Source organism: Taudactylus pleione, unplaced genomic scaffold, assembly GCF_031769625.1.
Source record: "Taudactylus pleione unplaced genomic scaffold, aTauple2 ptg003102l, whole genome shotgun sequence".
In the NCBI taxonomy this organism is placed as follows: Eukaryota; Metazoa; Chordata; class Amphibia; order Anura; family Myobatrachidae; genus Taudactylus; species Taudactylus pleione.
Genome location: NW_028287463.1, coordinates 19,064 through 35,695, shown reverse-complemented (window position 1 = coordinate 35,695; position 16,632 = coordinate 19,064). Strand labels below are relative to the sequence as shown.

At 45.1% G+C, this 16,632-nt stretch overlaps 1 protein-coding gene across 1 annotated transcript in view; it reads left to right on the top strand.

Annotated features, from left to right (window-relative positions):
* Nucleotides 1-795: 795 nt before the first annotated feature.
* Nucleotides 796-16,632, top strand: part of LOC148430941 (intraflagellar transport protein 54-like) — a 32,711-nt gene continuing 16,874 nt past the window's right edge. The window contains exons 1-6 of the mRNA XM_088466413.1: nt 796-888; nt 1,815-1,835; nt 1,963-2,044; nt 7,004-7,024; nt 7,611-7,686; nt 16,117-16,200. Coding sequence (XP_088322539.1) covers nt 796-888; nt 1,815-1,835; nt 1,963-2,044; nt 7,004-7,024; nt 7,611-7,686; nt 16,117-16,200 — 377 coding nt within the window. The remainder of the gene's footprint in view (nt 889-1,814; nt 1,836-1,962; nt 2,045-7,003; nt 7,025-7,610; nt 7,687-16,116; nt 16,201-16,632) is intronic.

The following is a 16,632-nucleotide window of genomic DNA, read 5'->3' as shown; positions in this document are numbered from 1 at the left end:
GGCAAGTCTGTCGTTGGTTATTGTTCTGTGCTGAATGGCTCATTAGGGTACAGTAGTTATTTTAGTTTTATACCAGTCTAAAACGTCTCTCTTGCTGTACATTTCAGGAGGAGAGCGATTAAACCATGTAGATATATAGGTGTCCACATCTTACTTCCGTGCGCTACAAGTTGGGTTAAACATAACAAATGAGCATCATGCGACTTGGTAGCGCCGAGCATCTTTTTGTGCGACTTTTCACCTTCAAATGCGTTTTATTATGTTTGCGACTGTGGTTATAGCTGCATGCGAAATGCTACGTTACCGTGCCAGCGGCTGTGACACTGTAGCGTATTATTTCGCAAGGTTTTTGGCACTCTGGTGATGTATTCTAAGATGTTTTGTTCATGGGTCAGTATTCCTGAATAAATAAACTAGCCACACATCCAATTGTCACATATGTAAGCCTACACCAAACACAAAATATAACCTATAGCGATTAAAATCCTCTCTCTTACTAAATCTGTTCAATTTGGCCTAGTGGTTTGTCCACTGATCCTGACATGTTTTGTATGTATGAGCATCCTGATCTTAACCTGTATCTGGCTTCAGTTGTTAAATGATTTTGTTATGGAAATAGAAATAATTATTGTATGAGCGACTCAGAGTGAATCAGATTGTGCTGTCACTTACCGATCTGGGTGGATTGCAACGTGTTGGCCAGAATATGGATTAAACCGTATCCATGCTGCTCTTCTATGATAACGTGGTGCCATGCACCCTGCTGCCTACTTTTCAGTGCATTATAAACACGATATGTTATCTCAACAGCATAAAGCCTCCGAAGAGTCTATCAAGAAAACCTCAGAAGTCTCTGGGAGGGGAAACAAATCTGTCAGCGATAAAGAGGTAGGTGTGAAGCAGAAATGTATTCTCCTTCTCCTCAAATGGGTTTAATATAAAAGATCTACAGTAAAAAGATACAGTGCCTAGATAGGCGCCAAATGGTAGACCGGAACAAAAGGTCGACATGGATGAAGATAAACGAGCACAAAAAGTCGTCGGGGTCAAAAGGTCGGCACAAAAATGGTCAACGCTTTTGACCTTGTTGACCTTTTGTACCTGTCTATCTTCATCCATGTCAACCTTTTGTCCCTATCTAACTATTGACAGTCTACCATTTGATGTCTATCTAGACATTGTCAACCTGTTTTACTGTAGCTCTATTGACTGGAACCCTCTTTAATTAGTGGCTTTAACATTCTGTGCAAACATTGTTGATCAATTGAAATGGACTTAATGTAAATGAAAAAAAAAACCCTAAAATTGTATGCTACTTTTATTTTGCAGAGGAAAGTATTACAGCATACATTTCGCATCTAGTTACAGTATATTTTGGCTGCTCTATAGATGATCCTCATTTAAAATGTTTTAGTTTTATCCAGTGCCTTAGCATGGAGCCTCTGCACTCTAGGCCCCTGGCTCTTGTCATGACATCAGTCATTGAACGCCTAGGGAGCACTGCGAGCAGGAAGCTGGGTGCCGGGTGCATCCTACAGGACCACCCTGTGCTTTTTTATGTAGTGGGCTGTCACCAGGGCAGCGATTGTGCCAACTGCTTGGTCTTGAACCCTGGCGTCAATGGTCATACACCACTCGTCATGGCTTTGTTTTCAACATTCAAGCTTAATGTAATGAGAAACCTTTTGGCTTTTATGATCAGGGCTTAAGTGTTAGGTGATTAATAGATACTACTGATGCATAGTTAGATTGTAAGTACGTTTGTGTCTCCTGTCTAATGTTCTATTGTATTTGTTTTCACGTTGTACATGGAGCTCTCTCACACCGAAGAAGAGGTATATAACTGTTAGACTGTTTATACCGGTTTTTTTTTTCAGTTTAGTTTGTCTAAATAGACATGTATGTTAATTAGAACCATACTGGAAATTTCTTAAAATCTTCCTAATTTTTTTAATTCTCTAGAAGCTTTCTGTTCCAACCAAAAGTGCGCGGCCATCCGCCTCAAAGCTAAGGGAGAGAAAACCAGCCAAACCTAGCGGAGAAGGTGAGAATAATTAACTGAAGAATGCGAGCGGTAGAACGCGGAGGTGGGGGATTACTTGGATAAGTTACAGAGTTTTTTTTTTTTTTTTTTTTTTTTTACTTCACTACCTCCTATATATTTCAGTTTAAAATAATTGTGTTATTTTGTATAGTGACTATAAATATTTAGGCACTTTTTTTACTTTTTGGTAAAGCAAAACTAATGTAGAGGTGCCAATTCTATGAATTTTATTTTAAACCATTTGTGCTGGTCACATTCCGACATCAATATCAGTCACGTGTTCATGCAGTACTCACAAATTATACCTGAGGCGTTTTCATAAAATACTATTGCTGGCGGTCCTGTTAGAGTGTGTACGGTGATACAATCCTTTCAGCAGATGGAGATTGGAGTGCTGTAAACTTGGACCAGTGTGGACACATAGGATGGATGCAGGTCTGCAGTAGGATTGTATAAACAGTCTGATCTGAAGTTGGATCCCCGGAGGATTGGACAAGTGTGTACCCAGCTTTAGGTTCGAGGGGGACGCCCCTCACTAACTGATTTCACCTCGGATTCACGGATTGTTGTACGCAGCCATGCGAACACAAATCAAATCCGGAGGCACCATAAGTGCGACATACAGCTGCACTTGCTTGCTCCATTAGGGGACTTGCAGCTAATAGGATTGACACCTTAGGATGCATATACTTCCAGATACTGCAAACAGAATTGACTCAAAATTATGCACAAAGGGCCTGATTCAGACCCACTCGCAAGCGGCTGTCCACTCGCAAGTGGGTCGATGTTGTGCACTGCGCATGCGCACGACGGCGGGAGCTCCGTCGTGCGCATGCGCCAGACGCGACGAGCGAAGGACTTTCCTTCGCTCGTTGTGTCTGATCAAAGGGGGCGTGCTGTCGATGTTGATTGACAGCACGCCCCCTTTGGTGGGCGTGCCGGGGGCGTACCTCCCTGACGGGGGCGTTCCCAAGGGAACGCCTACCGTCAGAAGCCGGCCCACTGACATCACTAGTGATGTCAGTGGGAGTGATTTTGGCTCTGATAGAGCCAAAATCACTCCGGCCTTGCGGTTGAAAAACTCAACCGCAGGCTCCGGCTCGCAGTGGCGATGGTCGCGATGGTCAAGACCATCGCGGCCATCAACCTGCACGCTCGTACAGGCTGTGGGTGGTGACCCACAGCTATACGAGCGTCCAGGAGGACGCTCCATAATTATGGAGGACGGCCCTCATTCAGAGCGTGCGCTCTGCTCAGAGCGTACGGCTCTGAATGAGGGCCAAAGTGTGTTTTTTTGTTTGTTTTTGTTTCTTGCAATTTTATCAAAAACAAAGGGGGCTAAAGGCAAATGTTTTTGTATTTTTTTTTTTTTTGCTCTAAACACCACTAATGCTGGGCATACGCTACCAGATAAAATGTCTGTCAGACCACATTTTATCTGGCAGCATGCCAGCCGCAGAAGTCGCCGGCATACACTGTGAGAGAAATCTCAGTGTGTAGCCCGACATCTGCGCTTCGCCCCCGGGGGCAGAGACATTTCCCTGTTCCTTCCGTAGGAAGGAACACAGGAAATGTCTGTCTGTCGGCTGCCCGATGCGGCCGACAGTTTACCCGCTAAATATCGCATCGGACGGGCATGCTGGACAATCCAGCATGCCCGACCGAGCAATATTTAACCCTCGGTCGCCCCCCCACACGCTACAATTATCGCGGCGATCTGCCGATATCGGGCGGATCGTCCCGATAATTGTAGCGTGTATGGCCAGCATAAGTAATTTTTACCTTTTTTAAAACTGAAAAAAACAAGATTGCACACAAACTCTATTTTCATACTAAATCTGCCCTTGATAATGATAATGCATTATTTTTTGATTTGCTAGTTTGCACGGTCTTGACTGAAATACATAAAATATTTTAAAACTATGCAGCCTACAGCATTATAACTTTTTAAGCCAAGACTGGAAAAGACAGTAGTTTCCATTTGGTGGCACAGTAATGGAAAATAACAATTTGTTCCTACCCATCCCTGGACTTCTAAATGTTTTATTGTCTGGGCACTAATGATTGACTTTTCAATAAGTCTGGAGGTGACAGGTCAATCATTGTTAGTGCCTCCCATTTCCCTGCTCATGTTGTGGTTTCACAGTGTAGTGGATGATTGCCAGCGCAATCTGACATCATCACACACGGTTTTATCTTTTATTTGCTAATATTGTTGTTGTTGCAAATTTTTTTTATTTTTTTTATTTTACGAATACCCATAGAAAAATGTACAAAAATTTTATTTTGCTTTACCAAAACTTTCTATCTTCCATTTGAAAGAATATATTAATCTTTTTGGTAAAAGCCTCCAATATACACCGCATAACTCTCACTACGGAATTGTGACAAATTGCGTAGTCGGCAGGATAAGTCAGCTGTGCTGCGGATGTCTGACGTTTTTTTTTTTTTGTTTTTTTTTATTTCCACTGCAGATATTGAACAATTACATTAAAAAAAAAAAAAAAAAAGCTATAATTCAGTTTATTTGGTCCTAACTTTACAGATATGTAGACCATTTAATAATTATATAAATAAATGAGTCTGTTAGATAATGATGTATTGTAAAACTCTGTAGAGTGAGCTTTGCTTCTCAGTTCTGTAAGTAACACTTTTCTTTGTGCTCTGTAACATAACTCCCTTCTCTTCGAGAGTCAGCACGTGAGCATAGTAAGACTAGACAGCAAAGCTCCAGCATAGTTACCACCTAAGCAGTTTATGTGCCAAATTCTATGAAATAATTTGAACTTCTCTTATAAACCATCCGTATCAGAAAGTAGGGAGAGTATAAAGTGGAAGCTACAGGCAGCGTTACTGAGAGAGAGACCAGTGAGTTATACAGTCCTCCCAAACATCTTCCCAGGAAAGGCAACCGTAGGTAAGCAGGTTCAGTAGAAGTATCTAGCATGGTCAGATGGGCAGTTCTGTGCTTCATTCACATAGTGACCGAATCAGGACAACTCATCGGCCTCATCCACAAAGTTTATTCATAAGATGCCACATGTTCTGCGGTGCCGGACAGGCGAGGAATAACGAAGTAATACGCAAGACGTGAATGAACCAGTCACGTGAGAGCTGTTGCAGGTCAGGGCCGGACAAATGTAAATTCTCAGCAGATATAAGAGCTTGTACAAATCCTGTAACTATAGAAAGGAGACATTAGGCTCAGAGGGTCCTATCTGTGCAAGCTTGCTGTCTAAAGACTAGGGTACAGGAGATGTTGATCGGACAGGGGCAGATAGGGTGAGGGGTATGAGATGTATCTGGTGGAGGTCAGGTTAGCAGAGGGAAGCCCTGATAGAATTAGGGAAGACACAAAGTAGTACCAGTAGATCATGTGATATGTGAATAGAATAGGTTGGCTGGAGTATGGAAGCAGATCCAAACAGGATGCGGTCAATATCCCGGTGAGTGACGTCATCCTGTACCCAACCCGATCCAAACTTTGCTCTTCGGTCTCTCGCTCTTAGCCTGTAAGCCCTTCTTCTCTCCTGCTAGCACTATTCCTGACACCAGTACACTTTTGTTCCGGTCTTCCACCAGCGACCCTGAATCTGCCTGTCTGCCCGCTGATGTCCTTCCCTTCCCTTCCCTTCCCTCCCTCCCTCCCCTCCAGAAGTGCACTTGTCAGCGGCATTAGTATAGTCTATTTATAAAGCTTTACTTCCTCACTCCAGTACAGAAAGCCCCGTTCATATAGTTAGGGCAGTTTCCTGATCTAATTGGCTACAGGTCCAAAAACTGATTCTGCAGGTATTTGAGATACGAGATTGAGTTATGACTTCTGGTTCTGCTCCTGAATATGAATCAACCAATCCACACAGTCTACTAAGCAAAGCAAGTCTGCCAAGCAGTCATTCACTCTCTGCCTATTTAGTTAGTGAAGTACCTCCATCATTACATGGCAGCCTTGTTGGGGTGAAAGAGAGCGTTATACATACCACAGTTACTCCCTGTATTTTATTCCGCTTGGTTTGATATGTATGAATTTACAATACTGTCAGTAACTTGCTATTTGGGATTCATGTATAAAACTGCAAAAGTAAATTGAAAACCTGATTCCTGCCTTTCTCCGTGCTGCCTTTATCTGCAATATATGCCCATATCCCCAGTTATGCTTTATTCCAACCCCTACAAATCCAGATCCATACTCTGCACCTAGGACATAAGCCCCAGTTACTGAGTTGTGTGAGATTTATCTGCTATAAATAGATGCGACAGACGGGCTCTGGGATGAGATAAAGGGATTATGGGTAAGAGAGAGAGAGAGAGGCAGATAATAGCGGCCTTAGCTAACAGTGAACTCTAAGCTAGTATTAATACGTATATAAAGTATGTAATATCCTATAGAATTATTTATTTTTAAATTCTCATGATTGTATTTACCATAGGTTAGTGGTTCACAAACTTTCTTGACTCACGGCACCCTAGAATATTAGCATTTTATTTACGGCACACCTAGGCCATAGGTCTCTTATTCGCAAATGCAGCAAACATGAATAAATGAAGTAAATTCTGCTTATATGTCACCCTTAGGTTCCGTTATGTGGCAGGGGACAGAGTCGCCCTTCTGTTTGTCGGCACATATTATAGGCAAAACCAGTGCTGGTGACTTCCAATCACATTGACCATAAATAAATTGCTTTGGTCCTGGACCACTAACCCATTGCACCCCTGCAAGTGCCCTGCGGCTCCCAAGGGTACCAGTGCACCCAATTTGGGAACCACCACTAGTAAATATAATGGATGGGTTTGCAAACCACACACACTTTAGTAAATCTAGTCCTTGGTGTTTACATTGTACAGTAATCCATAATTCGGGTGAAAGGAAATAGTGGTACAGAAGAATTGCTTTTATCACTGATTACTGCATGTTACAGCCTTGGGCAAGGTTTTCATTCTCTCTTTCTTACATTACAGGAGAGTCAGCCAGTGATGAAGGTAAGATCATACTTTGTCTCAGGGCTATCAATAGATGGAAAAATAAAAAGTCTAATTAAATACAGTCACACTCCATTGCTACATATTTCAAGGGACCATGAGACCAGGCGAAAAAATTTGTACGTTTTTTTTAGACTTTTTTTCTTGTAAAATAAGGGAAAACAGAGCAGGAACTGCAATGGTAACGTACATTATTCCCTTGCTACAGCTTATAACAAGTCTGCACATTGTGGATGTTCCATCCAAAAAAAGAATTCCTGCACTGTAATATAATATGAAGGAATAAAAATCAAATGAATCCGAATCCGTCCAAATTTACCCCGTAGCAAATCACATACAGAGGTACAGATTGGGGTGTAAAATATTGGAAGCAGTAGTGTAAAGTGCAGGATATAGGCCCATTGAAATGAATGACATTTTGGATAATATTATATGGGTGTTTGGCTGTAATTTATGTGTCATTTGTTTTCATTTCATTTTTTTTTTTTCTCAGACATTGTTAATGGATTCATTTTGCTTGCACAGAGTGTTGCCAGATTGTTTGCAATGTACTGCTGTGTTACTGTGTGATATCTTCTTATCTTAGAGGGGAGAACTGCAGAGATCCAGAGCTCAGGGAGTAACGATGTTTCTGATGTACAGGCAAATATTGCTGCACAAAGGTAAAGCAGTGATGACCTCTCATGTCCAGTATATCTGCTTTTAGTAGTTTCCATTAATGGTTTATCCATAGATTAGTGATGGGCTACAGACGACCCTACGATCCTTCAATGCAGACCACGTCTCCTTCCTGACTAGATTTGTTTGTTGTAGCATTTAACGCTTGTATAAAATGTCTGCTGATGTTGTTATTACATCTGTGGTTCTTTCTTTGATTAAACTTACTACTGAGATTAAGAGTAATGTGCAGCCATTTAGAAGGTAACGGAACGCCGATGCGGCCTGTGACGTGCGTCAGGTTGCCTATCACTGTCATAAGTAGAAATGTGCAAAATATTAAACTTTCTCCTTCATCCACTAGGGGACACTGGAGTTCAAGACAGTGGGGTATAGACGGTGGTAGAGTAGAGCCTGGCACTTTAAATAATTTAGAAGTGTGACTGGCTCCTCCCCCTCTATGCCCCATCAGCCCCAGTTTTTAGAATGTGCCCGAGAGAGCCGGTCGCACATCAGGCTGTCTCCAGCCTTTCCATAATTTAAACAAGCATTGAGGACAGGCAGGCTGCTTGCTGTGGCAGTCTGCCTGCTACGTGGGAGCCGCCGGTAGGGCACCACACGGCTACTGCAGCCTGTGTCCGGTGACCCTGAGGAGGGGGCACAATCATGGAGTCATCGGACCCTGCGTGGATCCGCCACTGCTGACATCGGCATGTGTCCGGGTTCCTCGCCGCCCCCTCAGCCCAGCATCCCGGCCGCAGCAGCCTGTAAGTATAACCACTGCTCCTGATTAGCAGGAGCAGTGGTTGTAAAAAGCTGGGCTCAGTGACAATTGCGCTGTCACTGTTAGGAGAGACCCAACCCTCCCCCCTGCACCACTTCTCCCTGACCTCCGAAGTTAGGCATCCCGGTGAGAGCACCAGAGCAAGCGGGGGGCGTAGGTTTATTGGCGCGTCATGCATACTAGCGGCGCCATCTGTGGTCGGGCTCTCCCTCAACTGCCGCGTGCACACGGCTGTCAGGGGCTGCCATAATAGCGCTCCCCTAGTAAAGAGCTTTTAAGCAACGCAGTTCTCTAGCACCGGCGCTGGCTTTCGGGGGGTCTGTAAGGCGGGCTGCCTAAATTAAGTCCCGCAGTATACAGCCTCTATTGCAGCTCCTTACAGAGCAGCCAAAGGTCGGAACTAGTGCCGGGGCTCCGTTCCCGTCAGTGAAGGGGCGGGGCTTAGGTCCGACGGCCATTGCAGCGCCCTAGAGAGCAACAGGCGCCGCCCTTCTCCACCTATTTGCCGTAGTGGCCGCACGCTTCAGCGCATGAGATGCAGGGAGAGGTCTGGGCCCCTGAAGTGGCTGCTCCGCGGGAGGCTCAGTGATGATTGCAGCGCGGACCAGTGCCTGCCAGATCACCCCCGCTTCCCTCTTAAGGGCAGTGGTAAACACCTGTGTACACACAGTTTAGTTAGTTTACACCTGCTGCAGTCCAGCTATTTGCTGCACCTACCCACACGCAGTTGCGCATGCTAAGTAATTCAGAGGGTGCACTATAACTCCGCTTGTGCAGTTCTGTTGGGGGGCGGTGCTAGTCAGGTGAAATATATATTTATGCTACACAGTTCGGCCACTATCAGGCTTCCCGCTTCAAAGGGAAAGCTTTATACAGCCTCCGATTCAGCAGAGCCCGCCGCAGCTGAACCTGGCTGTGTTCGGGTCCCCCGACCCTCCCAGAGTCAGTGGGGCCAGCCGCAACTGAACCCCGCTGGGTCCAGGTCTCCTGCCCTGCCCAGCACCTTAGCTGCATATTACTTACCTCTCTTGTTTAGTAGAGGAGGTGTTACTTAACGGGGTTGTGACATGTGGTGCTGCCGCACTCACTCTGGTAACTATGCACAGCTCTCCTATTATAAGAGGAGACACCGTGGCCCCCACCCCCTTTTGCTCACAAGAACAGCCTGTGCAACCATAGTGTACAGCTGGCAAGTCCCAGTAGGGCTTTCCTTTAGTTATATAAGGAAAGGGACCTGTGTTTGGTGCGGCCTGCATTCCAGCGACGCCATAGTTTTCCGGTCTCCTCTCACATGGAGGCGAGTTCTGCGTTGTAGCTAGTGGCTCTGGGTAATTGTATTCTACATGAACACGCCCGATCTCGTCTGATAGTACTTGGATCCAAATGCACATGAAAGCTTTGTGCGGACTGGACATAGTCCCGCCGTTTTGCAGCGCTGGGTATTAACCCCTGTCAGGCTTTCACTTGGTTCTATAGCAAGGGGCGCCTAGCTTAATCTAATTGCCTGACTTCCGAACTTGCTCTCCGGTTAGCGCGCACTCCGCGCCCGGAATGAGCCTGAATAGCAACCAGCTAATGCAGTGGACTGGTGAGCAATACACAGTGGGTTCTAGTCCCATCTATGAAATATTTATCATAGTCTGTGAAGGCTACCTCATGGTGCACTAGTTACCCTGCCTAAATGAACATGCATATACGCTAAATTATAGGCTGGTTTTAAAAACTTCCAGTTCTCACCAGCCTTCTGTGCTTCCCTTAAAAGGTATGCATATGTGCATCTATATAGATTTATATCTTATGTGCTCCCTTGGCAGCACACACAAGGTTAAGTTAGTGACGCACTGCCAGGGAGATGGTTACCGGTAACAGATACCAGTCTGGGACAGCGCGCTACAAAAATATTCTGCCCAAACGCTGTAGCAGAATGATGGCCACACACGGCACATGAGCCGTAAGGCACATGTATGTGTATATATATTTGTAATTTATACTAAGCCCTGCCTTAGAACATATACATGTCTGGAGTGAATTTTGTCCTGGGGCTCAGTTCCTTCCATGGCTCTACTATGATTCATGTTTTAGTTTAAAAAAAAAAAAAAAATTGTCTCCTACTAATCTTGTATGTAGGTACGCATATGTGGATATCACTTTTTATCCTTACCATAAGAACAAGGGTAGGATCTGTTCTGATCAGTTTTATGTCTGATACCTAGCATGCTGCAACTAGAGGCTTGACTCTCCTGAAGCGGTAGTTGGTACAAAACTCCACTTTACACTATCTCTCCCTAGGGATTTGGTTGTGTTTTATATATATATATATATATATCTATATCTATGTGTGTGTGTGTGTGTAGGATGCCTATACTTCCACAATCATTAGGTTACCTATAACTCCACGGTTGGGAAGCCGCCTGGGAATTACAGAAACTGTAGGCTTTATCAATACATATTAAATAGTGGCTCTATAAACTAGAGTCATGTTCTGCAGCTTACATAGTGATAGTCACAATTCCCTAAGGCATTGCTTCTAGTATGGACCCTATACATGACTGGGGCCTTCTTGTGTGTCCACACATGTATATAAAGATATGTGCTTACACCCTCCTGGGGTGTTAGTTCTGTTCCCGTCAGTCTTTATCTACGGCGCCCCTTTTCAGGGGACCGTATTATTATTATTATTTACAACTACACTCCAGTAGCGCACTTGGAAGCAAACATACACCAAGAATGCAGGACATATATATGGCATTCTGATCTCCTGGTGCAGGAGTCTGACAAGTAAACTTACTATGTTGGCACTAACTCTTCCTTTCAAAGAGATTGCCTTCTCATGCAATTATGTTTGTCGGTGTGTACGTGGGTATATATATTATACTATAACCATTCCTTGTATGAATATTTCCTAAGATATGTCCCTTCTTTACTTGGGATAACTAACACATTCTATCTCTATGTATAGGTACCCTTCTCAGTATCGATTCTGGTACTCCATATTATTGTCTTGTCGCATATCTCAATAAAAGGAGTCTCTAAAGGGCCCCTAGGTACATTTCTATCAGTACATAGAGAATCCAGGTTCTATTCCATCCTCAGGGCTTAATTAATTAAATTACATGAAGGCCTATGGCCACCCGCTGATATAGGCAGGGTCAGGCCTGGGTTGTATTAGATTGGTGGGCATAATATGCACTTCACCGTTATAAGTGTTAATGTAAGGATACTTACACTAGCAGACTGTTTTTGGGGTATATGTATAATCTCTATATGGATACACATCCCTAATGGAACATGCTCAGGTATAGAGTCCTGTTGTACGACCTTCTTGTCTCCACTAACGTTTTGCTAGTTTCTACAGTATTTTCTACTGCACATCTCCAGACTGAAGTCCGTGCTGTAGACATTGGTCTCAGCCCATTGAAGCTACTCTATACCTAACGTGGCAGGTTACTGTGTGATGGAAAAGGTCAGTGACATTCTACATAGCGTCCAGAAAGCTTCTGGTCGCTCACAGGTAAGAGCTTACTAATGCCTTGGAAGATGCTCCTATTTCATGCAACCTGACATACATAGCGTTATTCTCCCTTCCGCACCCTAGCTGCTGTCCTAGCAGCCATCCACTATTTTAATCAGGTGGCTCTACACTTTAGAGTTTTCCTGGTGTGTGGGTGCATAGTTCCAACATTGAGATTAGTGACACTATTCTACTGAAATCTGTTGGGGTTATGGACTGAAGCGCATCTCTGGGCTAGTGCACATCTTTACATTACAGTGTGACAGTCACTATGTTCTATGCAGGGGCCCTGGTTGGTTGGTTTTCCTGTTCAGTATCTGTTGAGATTTTCAGCACACTGACAGATGCCTGACGGGTACCTTCATAGTTGTCCTAGTGCTCTAGCCTTGCTGTATGGGATGCTTCCCTATATTGGTAGCGCTCCCTGGGTGGCTATTGCATCCATGCTCTTTTACCGCTAGGATATCCTGGTTGTTTTTTTACTATGTTCGGGCCAGCAGTTGCTACTGACCACGCACTTCCATCATGTTGGAAGTTGTTTGGAGTTTGTGGCTGTGGTTTTCTTTTCAGCTGCAGGGTTTCAGTGACTGTTTTCTCCCTCTGTTCTCAGAATGGGTTGTTCTGCTGTCTGACCCTCTGAAAGGAATTGTATTCTCAATCCTCTCGAATCCGCCTCATGTCCAGTGGGATCTCTACTCGTTGGAGACTTCTATGGTCTAACCCTTCCGCTGGTTAACAACCTTGTAATAGTTGGACATCTAGGATGGTTCAGGGTGACTGTTCGGTGTTGCCTTTTGCCTCCCTGCATACTCTTTGTTGGAGTTTGTGGACAGGATCAGCTCTGTATCTGTAGATTGGTATCGATATACTTCCATCTATATGATTTAAGTCCAGCAGTGCTGGGATTCTGCTATCTGCGACTGTTGCAGCTTCCTGTTTTCTCGAGTTTTGTCTCGTGTTCCTGCCCTTCTCCTATGGATTCTGGTTGGGGTTCTCTGCTCCCTGCGCTCTGGCTTGGTCTGTTTCAGCTGAGCTTGCAGTGTTCTGATGCCTCTCATCTGCGGGTGTTCTCTGGCTAGTCGTTTTTTTTTTTCCACTCGATTTACGCAGTAGGTTTTGGAATTTCTGTGACTGTTCAGCAAGGAGTTCTCATTATCTCCTGGCTCTACGGCACTTGATCCTCAGCTCTTGCCTTTCCATTGGGCCTCCGTTTCTGGGCGGTCCCGGCTTCGGTTTGGCAGAAGGGTCAACAAGTTCTCCGCGCTTCCCACCCGGGAGGTTGGCTTTGGGACGTCCCCACTGTCTTGAACTCCAGTGTCCCCTAGTGGATGAAGGAGAAAACAGGATTTTGGTACTTACCGATAAATCCCTTTCTCCGATTCCACAGGGGACACTGGACGCCCGCCCAGCGCTGCGTACTTGCCGTTTTGTTTGGTCCTTATATGGTTGTGTGACTGCATGTGTTCCCTGCAGTGGGTTCCTGTGTTCTCCTTCAGTCGGTCTTGTTCCGTTCTGTGGTCTTCTCCTTCTTCTCATATTCCTTTTGTCCTCCGTCTCCTCTCGGGCTCAGTTCTTAAACTGGGGCTGATGGGGCATAGAGGGGGAGGAGCCAGTCACACTTCTAAATTATTTAAAGTGCCAGGCTCTACTCTACCACCGTCTATACCCCACTGTCTTGAACTCCAGTGTCCCCTGTGGAATCGGAGAAAGGGATTTATCGGTAAGTACCAAAATCCTGTTTTTTTAGTCAGTAATCGCTGTGTCCTTTGTGTTTGCAAGACGGCAGCCATTTTGGGGAGTGAACAGAATGTAGCAACTCGCTAGTTTGTGGTAAATTTACAGGCTGCTTTCTATCCGATACTGACGCATGCATAATAGTTACCTCCAGGTAACCGGTGCACTTGATTTTTTTTAATTAAAATAAATTCTATTTAGTTAAACTGAATTTAAAAGCTTAAAAGTATTGTAGTACCAGGTGGATCACTATGTTCACCTAACCGTTAGTCTGCCATGTGTCAGTGATGCACACTTGTTTGGAGAGGGATCATTGTTCCCTTGATAAACAAATTCAGAGTACACACTGTCACTTTAATGCAGGGTGTTGTTATATTGGTCCAGTATCAATGTGTACTACAGAAACTCTTAACATAGTGATCAGTGGTTTCCATAATAACAGAGCTGGTGCATGGATACCGCAAAAATACTACCATAAGTCTTAAAGCCTTTGGGCCTGATTCAGAGACGATCGCTCTGACAGAGCGCTTGCTCTGAATCAGGGCGTTATTTTATTTTATGGAGCGGCCTCCTGGCCGCTCGCATAGCTGTGGGTGACCACCTACAGCTATTGCGAGGGGCCAGGATGATGGTCGCGATGGTCAAGACCATCGCGACCATTGGGCTTGCGACGAGACCCTTGTGGTAGGGTCTCGTGGCCGCAAGGCCCAGAGAGCTTCCGGCTCTAATAGAGCCGGAAGCTCTCCCACTGACATCACTGGTGATGTCAGTGGGGCCGCCCCCAAACGGCAGGCGTTCCTTCGGGAACACCTCCGTTTGGCCGGCCACGCCCCTGGTCCGCCTACCAAACGGGGCGAGCTGTCACTCACCATCGACAGCTCGCCCCCTTTGGTGCGAGACCCGGAGCGACGTAGCGCCCGTCACTATCCGGGGCTCGCGTATGTGCACGACGGAGCGGGCTCCGTCCTGCGCATGCCCAGTGGGCCACCATCGACCCGGTTGCGAGTGCTCAGCGCTTGCGACCGGGTCTGAATCAGGCCCTTTGTTCCTTGTTGTTGTATTGTCATGAAATAGTATATGCTAAAAGCCCTGCCCTCTTAGAAAGAGTCCATCAGTGCAGCAGGACTGATGGAAAGCTTGTTACACATACAACGTTTGGTTAATACATTTTTTTTTATTTTTTTTTATCCTATTCCCAGACCAATGTATTGTGCGGACTTGGGGCCTGATTCAGACTTGGAAATAGAGTGAGATATCTCACTCCACTGTGAACCTGAAGAAACCATATTGCAATGCAAGGGGTGTAAATGCATACATTTTTTTACATGTAGGGTAAATACTGGTTGCTTTTGCATGTAGACCACAAATACTGCACAGCTTTATTACTCTACAATTTAGATGTCAGTTTGGAAACTCTCCTCCCAAATCTAAATCTCTCTGCACATTTTACATATGCCCCACCTGCAATGCAGCATGGTTTCACCAAGATGATCAGTTGAGAGGGGTGTAAGTAGGTATTACTGCCGGCCGCAAATCCCGACAGCGGCAGCCCGACAAGGGTGACAGTCCCGATCGTCAAAAGGTAAGTATCGCTAACCTAATTCTACCCACTAACCCTCCCTTAGGGGGACCTAACCCTATCCTGCCCTCCAAGTGCCTAACCCTAAACCCCCACCCTAAGTGCCTAAACCTGACCTCCCCCACCCTAACCCCTCCGCGCGGCTGTCGGCGCCCAGCTTACCTTCGTCCGGTATGCCGGGCGTTGGTCTTCCGGCGTATGGATAATGACAGGCGTCTAGTTTTCGACGCCTGTCATTAGTACCACGCCGGGATTAGAGAGTCGGGAAGCCGGTGGTCGGCATTTAGACCGTCTGCTTCCTGAATACATCCCATTGAGAGAGATAACTCACTCTATTCCCAACTCTGGATCAGGCCCTTTTCATAATCTGACAAAAATGTACAGTAATTGGACATCTCGGCGTTCCAAGTGCTCCCAAAGCAATTGTGTATTTGAACACTTCCCTAAGTAAATAATGTGAGTGGCTGTTAGGAAAACTTGTACCATTGGGAACTATTCACATGAAGTAGTAGTTTACAACTTTTAAAATTCAACATGTTCACCCTACACTGACGGGTTTGGCTATTCCGTTTTGTGTTCCCTGTACACTACTTTTATAAATAAATGTCTCCCGTGGTATTTACACCCAATGACCCGTGCCTCAGTTTGTAGAAGTCATTCCATGTTGAGGTTTAGTAGATAATTAGTTGTGTAACAATGCTTTCTGTTACTGCTCCAAAGTTGAGCTTGTTTAGCTGTAAGTAAATAATTCACTGCATTGTGTAAAAGATGTCACTATGTACCTGTGTGTCTGTGTCATCCTATTTATAACACTCCATCTGCTGCAGGAGGATCCCTCGGCCAGGAAGTGCACGACCTGCACCGCCAAGAGTGAGACGGCAGGGCAGCGTGGAGGTGGTTGTTCCTGAAAGGTGGGTTATGCCTTAAGTAGCATTGTCACACACACGTTCAGTGGCCTCTTTATTAGGTACACATGCACTGATCTAATCAGTCATGTGGCAGCTACTAAATGCATAAAGCATTTATACATAATCGGGAGGTCCAGTTATTGTTAGAACCAATCTCCAGATTGGGGAAGACTTTAGACCTAAGTGCCGTTGACCTTGTAATGATTGCTGGTGCCAGACGTGATGGTTTGAGAATCTCAGAAACTGCTACTATCTGGGATTTTTACACACGTCAATCTCTAGAGATAACAAAAAACATCCAATGAGCTGCAGTTCGAAAAAGTTTTGAAAGAGGTCCGAGGACAATGGCCAGCCTGGTGCAAGCTGACCGTAAAGTGACATTACAGCAGTGCTATGCAGAAGAGCATCTCTGACCGGCCAGCACCTGGATACAGC